Source organism: Cryptotermes secundus, unplaced genomic scaffold (genome assembly GCF_002891405.2).
Source record: "Cryptotermes secundus unplaced genomic scaffold, Csec_1.0 scaffold408, whole genome shotgun sequence".
Classification (NCBI taxonomy): Eukaryota; Metazoa; Arthropoda; class Insecta; order Blattodea; family Kalotermitidae; genus Cryptotermes; species Cryptotermes secundus.
The window spans coordinates 772,506-785,465 of NW_019724588.1; the positions used below are offsets into that span (position 1 = coordinate 772,506).

General features: G+C 37.2%; 1 protein-coding gene across 1 annotated transcript in view; it reads left to right on the top strand.

The window, feature by feature from the left end:
- The window catches only part of LOC111862335 (mucin-17), a gene marked incomplete in the record, with an annotated part of 180,990 nt that extends 170,307 nt beyond the window's left edge, over positions 1-10,683 (top strand). Inside the window, 3 exon segments of the mRNA XM_033750626.1 lie at positions 3,131-3,236; positions 5,662-5,739; positions 9,489-10,683. Of these exon segments, the coding sequence (XP_033606517.1) occupies positions 3,131-3,236; positions 5,662-5,739; positions 9,489-9,521 (217 nt within the window).
- Positions 10,684-12,960: the final 2,277 nt, after the last annotated feature.

Sequence of the window (12,960 nt, forward strand, 5' to 3'; positions counted from 1 at the left end):
AGACCCCCACAAAGTTTACAAGGGTTCTTTACAAACATGCACAAAAACTATCACATATATGTCTTTGGTTGATGAGTGCCAAGAGAGCAAAGAAGGGAAGAGATTGTCAAAGCGTTAAAACACGCCAACGCCAGGGAACGGCTGGCATTGTCCGGGCGTTAAAACACGCCCGCGCCAGTCAAAGAGTTAAGAATAGATTAAATATGGAGAATGCTTCCTACCATTCAGCTCAGGATTTCTGGTCTTCCCTTCTGCTCTCAGAAAACATAAAAATTAAAATGTAACACAAAATTATAATTCTGTCACTTTGAATGATTGTGACACTTGTTCTCTTACAATACTGGAAGAATATAAACTAAGTGTGTCTGATAGGTAAACATTTCTCTGATAAATTTCCTAGCCAGAATGGTATAAAACAAGGAGATGCTTTATCGCCACTCCTTTTCAACTTTACTTTAGAATGTGCCATTAGGAAGATCCAGGGAAACCAGGTGGAACTGAAATTAAACGGGACACATCAGCTGTTGACTTATGCCGATGAAGTGAATCTGCTGCGTGATAATGTAGATACCATAAAGAAAAACACACAAACTTTAATTGATGCAAGTAAAGATGTTGGTCTAGAAGTAAACACAGAGAAAACTAAGTATATGTTATTGTCTCATCACCAAAATGCAGGGCAAAATCATGACATAAAGATAGGAAACAGATGTTTTGAAAATGTGGCACAGTTCAGATATTTGGGAACAACAATAACAGATCGAAACCTGATTCAGGAGGAAATTAAGAGGCGATTGAACTCGGGTAATGCTTGCTACCATTTAGTCCGGAACCTTTTGTCTTCTCGTCTGCTGTCCAAAAACATAAACAATTAGAATATACAAAACCGTAATTTTGCCTATGGTTCTGTATGGGTGTGAAACTTGGTCTCTGACATTAAGGGAGGAACATAGACTGAGGGTGTTTGAGAACAAGGTGTTGAGGAGAATATTTGGACTAAAGAGAGATGAAGTGACAGGAGGTTGGAGAAAACTGCATAATGAGGAGCTTCATAACTTGTACGCTTTTCCAAGTATAATTAGAATGACCATGTCAAGGAGGATGAGGTTGGCAGGTCATATAGCACGAATGGGGGAGAAGAGGAATGCATATAGGACATTGGTGGGAAAGCCAGAAAGAAAGAGCCCACAGGGAAGACCAAAGCGTAGGTGGGTGGACAATATTAGAATGGACCTTAGAGAAATAGGATGGGATGGTATGGATTGGATAGATCTGGCTCAGGATAGGGAAGAGTGGAGGACTCTTGTGAACACAGTAATGAACCTCCGGGTTCCATAAAATGCTGGGAAATTCTTGAGTAGCTGCAGAATTTTCAGCTCCTCCGGAAGGGCTCAGCTCCATGAGTAAGTAAGTGTCTGAGAACAGGATACTGAGCAGAATAGTTACACTGAGGAGGGAGGAAGTAACAGGAGGCTGTAGAATGTTGCATAATGAGGAACTTCATAATATGTTCTCCTTGCTATATGTTATTAGGAACATCAAATCAAGAAGAATGAAATGGGTGAGACATGGAAGAGAAGAGAAATTCATACAATTTTTATATGAAAACCTGATGGAAACCGATCAGAAGTTAGTGTTATAGATGAATTTTTTTTTTTTAATAATTAAACAGAATTCTTCATTTTCTACAGTGCTATTTAGATATCGATATCACTGTGTACTTTCTACTCTATAGTTAGAAAACATAAGCACCATCTTATATATTCTGCTTAACTGTATGCATAATCTACTGTACTTGACACAAATGCTTCAGAATTCCTATCTGAAATATCCTAAGTCTCATGAAATTTCTGAACTGAGCTCATTTATATCCTTCCATTGCTAAAAAAAAAAATGCTGACTGAATTCATAATGTGCAGTACATTCTTCATTGCCATCTTTTCCCATATAATGCCTGCTGGACCTGTTCAGGTATTATAAAACAAATCTTGCCATTGTCTTATAGATATCTCTTAGCAGTTTCTTTTGCTGGGTTTATGTTTTAATACTTGAATTCAACTGACATAAATAACATTAACTGTTGCTGGACCTGTATTGGTACTTTAACAATTTACTGTCAATTCCTGTCATATTCATGACTTCATCTAATCCCTTGAACATAACTGTGGATTGAGGTTAGTTTTATTTGCATTCTTGGGTGAAGGGAATGTGTTAGTTTGCTAACAGATCAGACTGCAGTATTTGAATGCATGAGAGCCCAAAAATGTAAACATCAGCACTAAGCTACTGTTCAATCACTTCACCCTGAAGTAACACATTGTCATCACTGAAGACTGAAACAAGATTAGCTGCAAACTGCCATGAGAGCCTGTGAAGGGTGACAGCAGGACCACAGTTAGAATCTGTTATTCACAGTCTTATGTGCAACACCACGTCCCAAGAAGTCTCACCTAACTTGTTAACTTCAAAAGTTTAAAAGTTCACTACATGTTTCAGCCAATATGGCCATCATCAAGTGTTGCTGTTGCTGTCTTCTGTTGATAATATAGATGCAGGTCCCTTTGATGCACTTATGTGTCTGTAACATGTCTGAATTTTCTGTTAAAATTAATGTATGAGAACTTTTCTATGTGTCATGTGATTACTTATTTGTGTACTTACTGGAATTGGTGCATTATGTTCCTCCTTGCTGTATGTTTTACAGCATGTTTTGTTCCTGAATGTTTGCTGAGTTGAACTGGTTCTTCTTATAATAATGTGTTTTTGTTGCTGTTGTTTAATTCTTGTATCACTTCAAATATTGGGTTATGGGTGTCCACATATGTGTCCTTCATTTGTAGTTCATCTTTACTCATTTTATGTATATGGCATTTCTCTAGTTTTTCTCCAGTTTCACTTTATCTCTATTTCTGTTCATAATACATTATCACAAGGCATGCAACTACTTGAGCATCTGCTACAGCAAGGGATCCCAAAGACTTGAGAAGTTTGTGAGACAGAATTTCAGCTCTTAAAGTAAATAACAGAAAATTCACTCCAGTTTGTGTATCAGTTCAGTGACATGTATGAAACTTCTAACAAACTCATGTTGTTAGACAATAATGTGATTTATTATTTGTGCTCTTTGCAGGACTGTCTCTGAAGCACGTTCATTTGACGAGACAATAGTGCAGCCTACCACAAAGAGCTTAAATAGCAATTATGGTTCCAATCCCTCATCTAGGAACCCCAATGATGTAAGTTGTTATGTTTTCCGAAATTTAAAATATATGAAACACAGCATTCAAAAGCCTCTGAAGCAACCTGGATTAATGCAAACATGTTAGCTCTCTCAGTGACTTTGTGAAGTTCGCTTTTACGGGTTTCTTTTTCTTCTTATTTTTCTTTTCTTTCAATCAAACTCAATTTATGTGAATCAGTATCTTCTCCACATTGCATCATCATAACACATTTTGCTGTCATAGCTACTTCACATCAAAAAGCAATCTATACAGGTGTCCCAGGTGTTTGATATCATAATTTAAGAGCGTATTGAGGGTTCCCTACAGAACAACTTTGAAACAGGAACCCATGTCCGCAAACGTAAAATAGCAGCGCTAGGGCAGCCTTTAATCAAATTTTGTTTAAACTTTGTGCCTCAATGTCGAAGAGCGTGCACAGGCATATTACCCCCTCCAAACTCTTAAGACGCACCTGCTAGAGTAAATGTTGGAATTGGCGCCCTCCATTTTCAATGCATGTGTTACATTGACGAAAGAAACTCTGGTGAACCCTTTCAAATATTCCAGGTGTTTCATGGATTACGTCGCATGCAACAAGTATTCTCGCCAACAGCTTGAATTCATTATCCACAGGCATGTCGTAGATCAGGCTTTTCACATGGCCCCAGACGAAATAGTCCAGAAGTGTCAAGTCTGGGGATCAGGGTGGCCAAGGCACTGGGCCTCCTCTTCCTATCCAATGACCATGAAAAGCAGCATCCAGGTAGTCTCATGATACACTGCTGAAGTGTGCTGGTGCTCCGTCATGCTGTATCCACATTTGTCTCTGCACAATCAGTGGCACATCTTCTAGCAAAGTTTGAAGGATACATTCCAGGAACACCTTGTAAAAGGGCCCATTCAGTCGTGGTTGTAGGAGGAAAGGCTCAATCAAGTGATCGCAAATGATGCCCGCCTGGACATTGATAGAAAATTGTGACTGGTGGTAACCAACTGCAATAACGGGGTATTCGTCAGCCCAAACATTGCTGTTTCGACAGTTGAACCAGCCATCCCTTGTAAACTGCGCTTCGTCTGTGAAGAACACGTGATTCAGGAAGCTGGGCTGATGTAAACACTGGTTCAGTATCCACTGACAAAATTGAACTCATGGTACGAAGTCAGCTGCACCTACGAGGGTTGTACTGAAAGTCATGAGCAACAATTTTTTGTAAAGTAACATGCTTTATTATTGACAAACCAAATACACCACCTCAATCTACAGACGTTTCTTTATTTTTCCACATAATCGCCTCTTCTTTGTACACATTTCTCCCAGCGTTCTGGGAGTTTGAAAATTCCCCTTCTGTAAAATTCTGTTCCAGCCATCCGAAGACACTGATGCACTACTTTCTGAATTGCCTCCCTTGTCTCAAAACGTTGTCCATGCAGCTAATCCTTCACAAATCCGAAAAGATGGTAGTCGGGGGGGTGCCAGATCAGTGCTATAGGAGGGGTGTGGAAGAACTTCCCACCCCATCTTTGCAATTGCTTCCAATATGACCTTTGTGGTCTTCGGTCAATAACTGTGGGACCCAACGAGCACAAACTTTCCTATAGCCCAAGCTTTCAATCATCTCCTGTACTGCACTGTACCCTATTCCAAGTTTTCGGGCTATTGTGTCCACAGTCACATGCCTGTAATCTTCAATGATCTCATCCACTCTTTCCTTGTTGCATTCAGTTGAGGCTGTTTGAGGATGACCGCTCCGAGGCTCATCTTCGATGCTGGTGTTCCCATCTTTAAAATGTTTCACCCATCTTCGAACACTGCTCGCACCCATGCACACATTTTCATAAGCACGCTGAATTCAGAAAGCAGTGCGTCGGTGTCTTCGGATGGCTGGAACAGAACTTTACAGATGGGGAATTTTCAAACTCCCAGAACGCTGGGAGAAATGTGTACAAAGAAGTGGCGATTATGTGGAAAAATAAAGAAGGGTCTGTAGATTGAGGTGGTGTATTTGGTTTGTCAATAATAAAGCATGTTACTTTACAAAAAATTGTTGCTCATGTCATTCAGTACGACATACGTACATCGTGTACTCGCGCTGGATGATATGGATAAAGTTGTTGATCATCCTCCAAACACTTGATTTTGATGTCCCCAAAATCTTGGCAATGGCACTAGTGCTGGTGGACGGCTGTTCTTCTATGCAATGCAGTTCGACATTGAGTCGCCAAGTTTAAACAAAATGATTTTAAATGCCGCCCTAGCGCTGCTATTTTACGTTTGCGGACATGGGTTCCTATTTCAAAGTTATTCTATAGGGAACCCTCAGTACGCTCCTGAAGTATGGCACCAAACTCCTGGGACACCCTGTATAAAAAATTCAGTGGTTATTAAATATTAAGTGATCAATATTTTAATTGCATAAAAAATGCATGTTTTTATTTTCAGGAAGCACATACAATGGCCGAGCGAGATCTCGGATCCACATTACTTATGCCACAGACACACCTTTACAAACCTGATAGGGTATGTACATTCATTTGATTTGGTTCATCCTGACCCATCACATTAGCAATATTATAAAAGGTTAATCAACCCCTTCCAGTGTGACTGATAAAATGTTTTTTCTTTCTTTCCTTTTTAATCTTTCATCCTTGACATGTTTCGGTCTTAGATACCCTCTTCAGAAGGATATATCAATACAGACAGGAACTATTATTACAATGTGTTTGGTCAATATCATCACAATGCCATGAATATATAATCTGATCCTTTAACAACTGCAGTATAACGATATAGCGCAGCCTAAACAACAGCATGACACAAAAGAGTCCTATTCATCAAACGATGGAACCATGAGGTGGTAGACACTCAACTTCCTTTAAAGAGAGGCAATGTAAAGGACATGAACCAAATTGGTTCTAAAAATGTTGACAAAATCTTGACACTTTAAACAGACCAATTGTAATAATTTACAAATATTTTAATGTGTTCATGCACATTGCTGCAGTTGTTAAAGGATCACACTTTATATTCATGGCATTGTGATGATATTGTATATATGTATTGATATTGACCAAACATATTGTAAAAGTAGTTTTTGCCTGTATTGATATATATCCTTCTGAAGATGGTCTCTAAGACCGAAACATGTCAAGGATGAAATATTAAAAAAGGAAAGAAAGAGAAAACATTTTATCATTCACACTGGATGGAGTTGATTAACATTTTATAATATGTACATTAAATTCATAACTGTTTTTATATTTAAGTACAATGATGCTAAGACTCTGGCAACTCTATCCTACAGATTAGGAAATAGAGAAAATAAGATCAAATGTCATAGTCCTATGTGTAGAACCTCTGCTTTGTATTCAGGAATTCCAACTTCAAAATCTGATGTCCTCTGTGGTTTTTCTCAATTCCTCCAAGAAAATGCCAGGATAGTATCTCAAATCAAAATAGTACCACTTCCTTCCACATCCCACGAAATTCACTATTCACTATTTATTCTGTCAATCAACATTATACCATAATCTGAACTATTATATGTTGAGGGTAAAGTTGGCACTAGATGAAGGTGAATGGCCAGCTTCATGCTCCAATCTCCATACCTCCAGGGAGGGAGCCATGGTACCCATTGGATAGGAGCAAATCTGGATGCTGTGGAGATCAGAAAAATCAATTGCCCCTGACAGGAATCAAAACAAAATTTTGTGGCTGGCCAATTTGTAGACTGACATGAGATCACCATGCTGTGTCCCCACTATTTCTAATTTTCAACTAGTTGACAGATGTTTCACAAAAGTTGGTACCTCAACACCATACATACCTTGCAGTTTCCCATAGTCAAGAGCAACAAAATTGTGAATATGTGAATATCATCAGGTGGGACACTAGAACCACTTAATTTTGTGTCATGTAATGCTATACTAACTTACTTACTTACTCAAGGAGCTGAGCCCTTCTTGAGGAGCCGCCAATTCTGCAGCTACTCATGAATTTCCCAGGATTTTATGGAACCCGAAGGTTCATCACCGTGTTCACAAGAGCCCTCCACTGGTCCCAATCCTGAGCCAGATGAATCCAATCCATCCCATCCTGTCTCTCTAAGATCCATTTTAATATTGTCCACCCACCTACACCTTGGTCTTCCCAGTGGTTTCTTTCCTTCTTGTTTCCCACCAATATCCTATATGCATACCTCTTCTCCCCAATTCGTGCTACATTCCCTGCCCACCTCATCCTCGTTGACTTGATCGTTCTAATTATACTTGGAGAAGAGTACAAGTTATGAAGCTCCTCATTATGCAGTTTTCTCCGACCTCCTGTCACTTCATCTCTTTGGTCCAAATATTCTCAACACCTTGTTCTCAAACACCCTCAGTCTATGTTCATCCCTTAATGTCAGAGACCAAGTTTCATACCCATACAGAACCACAGGCAAGATTATGGTTTTGTATATTCTAATTTTTATGTTTTTGGACAACAGATGAGAAGACAAAAGGTTCATGTAATGCTATACAGTAATAAATATTCAAAAACTATGCAAATTCTACTGAGGAAATTTTTTTGTAGAATTGAAAATAGCAAAATGATGGCCATGCAGAAAAATGTTTTTTCTGTTTGATGGCAGTAATTAATGAAGCACTGGTTCTACACCACAAGCACAATGACATGCCATGTTTGAAATATTGTTTGTAAGTCAACAAGTACAAACATGGTGGGATAGTAAAAAGAAGGTTGAATTTGGCCTTGTTGTGCCATGAAAATATAGGGGGAGTTGAAGTAAAGCTCAACCATTCTTGACCTTGGCACTAAATGGAGGTGAGTGATCAACTTGGTGCCCCAGCAAAATAGCCCGTGGTACCAATTGGCTAGGAGGCTGGATGAGCCCCAGAGCCAGTCTGAATGCTGAGGAAGAGAGAAAAATCTCTTGCTCCTGCCAAGAATTGAAATCTGGCCATCCTGCTCATTGCTATACCAATCAAGCTATCCATGGTAGGATAGTACCTTGATTACATCATGAGTTCTTCCTTCCCAAACTTTTTCAAATTCATAATTATTCATCTATCAGCCTACAACTGATGCTGTATAATTTCAATAATGAAACCGCAGCTAAATAATTTTTAAAGAAAAAATTAATTTGTGACAAAGATCACAGAAATTGTGCATATGGATCCAAGAACCTTGAGATGTTAAATATAAGGAACTGCTATGAACAACAAAAAGAGTTTCAGAAATTGAACTATCCTGTTTCTCTTAAAGGTACATTGTAGGGAAATAAACTTTCTTTCGGTGAGCTGCCTTTGGAAAAAGATCTATTTTTTTGTACAAATAAGGAGACATGAGATGCCAACACATGTTCAAAGGTTTCTCATGTTATGAATGAAAACGCTAAGTTTATACGAGTACTAAATTATGGCATTATGTATTTTCAGTTTTGTTTCATGATAACTTAGTTGTGTGTTGAAATTAAAAAAATATGGATTATAATTTTATGTGTGTGAAATTTGAAAAATGCTGCTTTAGTGTGCAGATACTATTTTCTTTATACAGCTTGTCCTACAAGAATTGTTCTAAGAACACAAAAATAATGTGTGTCTGTGTCCAAGAACTTGAAGAAACTAGATGTAAATAAGCACCATCGATAACAAAAATACTCTGTTAAACTGCAGCGTAGATTCTTTTGCATGGGTACACTAGTGATTTTACAGAGATTCACTTCAGAGTGGAACGTGGAGTAATGTAAAGGTATTTCAGAGGTCAGAGTGTGACTATTAACTTGGCAATGTAGAAGAAACTTCATTGTTGTTAACAGTTTCTACTCCATAATGTGATCTCACATGAACTCATGGAACTCAGTACAGTGGAGTTTCCATGTAATATGACAAAGAACAACAAAAACACACTCCAGGTATGAAGTTCTGAAGAAGTGCCACAAAAGGAGGAGGTCACAGTAACAACTGTCGTTTCATTTTGGAAATTAGGTTATCTTCTACAGATTAATCAAAATGTATTACTAATATCACTTGATTCAAAGCATTCTCCATTACTGTGTTACTTTTACCATGATTCATATTCTATTATTCAGTGCTTGTTCACATGGAAAACAATGTGCAAAGCCATTACACCATTAACCATAAATAACTAAAAAATTTGTCAAGATCATCACTGTACTAATGCTATCAGCCTTCTTGAGAAAGACTGTGTCTACTTAAAAGCTTTGCTATAGTTCTGATTACAGTTAACTAATTCTCATTTTTGTTTTGCAGGGCAGCGACATTTCTAACTTTGATTCACTATGAACATGGCCCCTCATAATTCAAGCTCAGCTGTATTTTGGTACCAGATTTAAGTAGCACACACCAAAGTTAATTTGGTTCACAAGTGCTATGATGTTTTGGGTATCCTACAATTTCTCGATAATTTGTTCATAATCTTAACAGCAAGATCATAACTCCATTGTATGAACAGATATGGCAACTATTTGTTGTCGTACTAATTTTTATGATTGTACAGAGGCGTGATGCGAGTTTTATATATTTTCTTTTATAAATGTATGAAAGACTTTGTTTCAAATATTTTATATAGTTTATAAATAAAAACAATATGTGTATGAACATATTCTATCTTAAGACCTGACTGAACTAAAATATTAAAAACCCACTGATAAACTTTTTCAAAATAAAATTATGAACAACTGCAATCATGAACAATTTTAAACAAAGAAAAATTTTCACTTTTATACAAAATTCTGCTTGTTTTTAATTAATAAATGAAATGTGTGAAGCTGATTATTGTTGTTGAAATGGCTTATTAGGGTGTACTTCCCAAAATGATACGTTCACTACAAAATCAAATAACATATATAAAAACATGTATTTTTATGTGTGTGAAATATGAAAGCCCCAATTGTGTTGGAAAAATGGAATGGTTCAAAGCTAGAGTAAGGTGTACCAAATTATTATAAATTAAATAAAAAGAAATTAAAGTACACCAGTTGGTCATGTTACTATAATGATGTTATTTATTACTAGGAAGGTTCCTGCTACATGATTCATACTATCTATTTGGAGCTTTATTATTGGCACGAATAGATTGTGTTAGCAGCAATAAAAAAATCTGTAACTTAATGGAAGAGTGGATGTTGACTATAATACAAGTTTATGAATACTTTACCATGAAAAACAGTAAATAACATCATGCGTAGAAACATGAGGATAAAAGTAATCAAGTATTATAAAGAAAGAAATAAACCAGGAATGTAAATAAATAAAGGAACTCTTGCCAGTGTGTCAATTGAGGGGCAAAGGAAGGTATTCAACTAAGGCTAAAACACTCTGTAACACTAAGTATAATAAACTATACCTACACTTCACACTTTCTGGGAGAAAAGTGAGGACATAATGCTACAGCAAAATCCAGTTACAACTATAAATTAATCAGTCTAGACTAAAATATTGATTTGAAACCTTAAAAATACAACAGATTCACTGCACTGACAATAGCATTTTATAACTGCAACCACACAATACCCCAAATTCTTCAATCAGGGTTTCACTGTAACATAAGACTTTACCCAGTTAAGTCTTCTTAATGTAAATAAATGCAACTTTTTAGAGGCTGACCTCTTAATAATTTATATGTATATTGTAGGTAGGGATTATTATGAGAAATAAACTACTACACCTTTATTGTAAATACCATGTACAATTCATCCAGTTCAAGTTCAAAAAGGGAGAGTTTGTATTTAAATTAATGGCTTTGTTGAAGAGAAGTGCTACTTTCTGTAGTTGAGTGCCAAAAGATAAAACATGCTTCTGTAATTCTAACATATTGGATGTGCTGAAAATGAACCATGTGCAGCAGAATTCACATTCATCTAGTACTGACAGGTTCTGTCCTCTGAATTACAGTGCTGCCACCTTGATTCCAAATATTATGTATTAGAAATAAATAAATCAACTAACTATGTTCAGATCATATACATTACTCATGTACATGCAGAACCCATTCCCACACTTCTCACTGTCCAGAAGTACACCAATAATGTATTAAGTTCCTACAATGCAAAAGTTTAAAAAATCTATCAAAATGTTTGGTGTGCAGAGTTGTGTGTCCAATGATTTCATTTTTTGACTCTAATTGTAAAGTTTAGTGAATATTTAAAAAACTGGGCATCCTATACAGAGCTAGTGTCAGATATTCAAGTCCAGCTCAATGGATTGTAGATACTTAAATCAATGCACCTAAAATATAGAAAAGCATGCATAAGGGGAAATATGACAGTAGTGGGAGCTATAGTATGTCTGAACAAAACACTGTGACAATAGCATTGCTACTATAATTTGTACCAAATAAACCTCCCATTATGCAGAATACAAAGAATGAAGTCCTCACTACACCATCTCTCCCATTCTCTCATCAAGTCTCAGCTTGTAGCCACAAATATTAACACTACCTAGTTAATCCTGAAGCCTGGGAAGTCTTTCTCCATATGCTATAATGATGTGGCAGTACTGTTCTGACAGAATACATGGTGCACAATTGCCAGTTCCAGTGAAATTCAGCATAAGATGGGTTGTGCATATAATACATATAAATGCTTCCAGTTCAGGGACTACAAACTATATGGCGAAGCCTGCTGCCTGTTATTCCGCTCAGTTTAAGTTCTCTCACGATTTATCTGAATTGGTCTCTACAGAATGTGACTCACTCCAGCTCTTTGACAAATCCCACACACCCTTTCAATCCCTGATTTCTGTTAGTGGACTTGACCAAATCCATGGCACATTCAGTTTACATCAGTTATACATGAACAGTCCCAGTACTTATGAACCAGACTTTCATGTTGACCGCACTCGTTGCATGATAGTGGTTTACAAGGGGAAGAACAAAAAGATCCCGACACTCTACTGGGCCAGTGTCATGGTATAAGAATGACTGATACATTATAGAATATACAAAATGTTCCAGGAGGAAAAGTCAATATTCTGGGAGGTCATAGTGTTGATCACTCAAGGCAAAAAAGTGTATCTGAACGTGTTCTATTCTGAATGGTTTCAGAGACAGAGCTGTTTGACTGTACAGTTCCAAAATTGTTGATAAGAAAGAAATATTATATACTGTTTCTGATACTGGTATTTATTGTTCAAGTGACAAAGTTGGTTTACCTAGTATAATACATTTTTGAAAATTCCAGTCAACATCAATGCACTTTGCAACTCGTATGCATGTTGCTCGTCTGTACATTGTACAGTGTACTTTATTACTACAGTGAAAGAGCTCTATCTCAGAAACTGTTTGGAACAGGTCAGATACAGTTTTTTTTTGCTTAGAATGACCGTGACCTCCCAGAATAATGACCTTTTCTCCTGGGACATCCTGTACAGAGCTCTGTTCATTCTAGAATTGTGGAAAACTTCTTAGTGTTTGGATGAAATGCTAGTCACTGGATTTTACTTATCGGCACTAAACAAACATAAATTTTCTAGCCTAATGAATTCAGTTGAAGTAAAAAAGGGTAAAATGCTAAAGCTATCCCTGTAACAGGCCATGAAGGCCCATAGGGTTGTGAAACGTCGAGGATCCCACATTTTCTAGCCAATCAGCAGTAAGGTTGTCAGCCTTACACACCAGCTACCCTTTAGCCCCCAGGAAGATTTCTGGTACTCATTTCTGTTAGAGGATGAGATGACAACAGGGCCACAGTGCAGCTGGAAGAATTACGTAAATTGAAAAAAT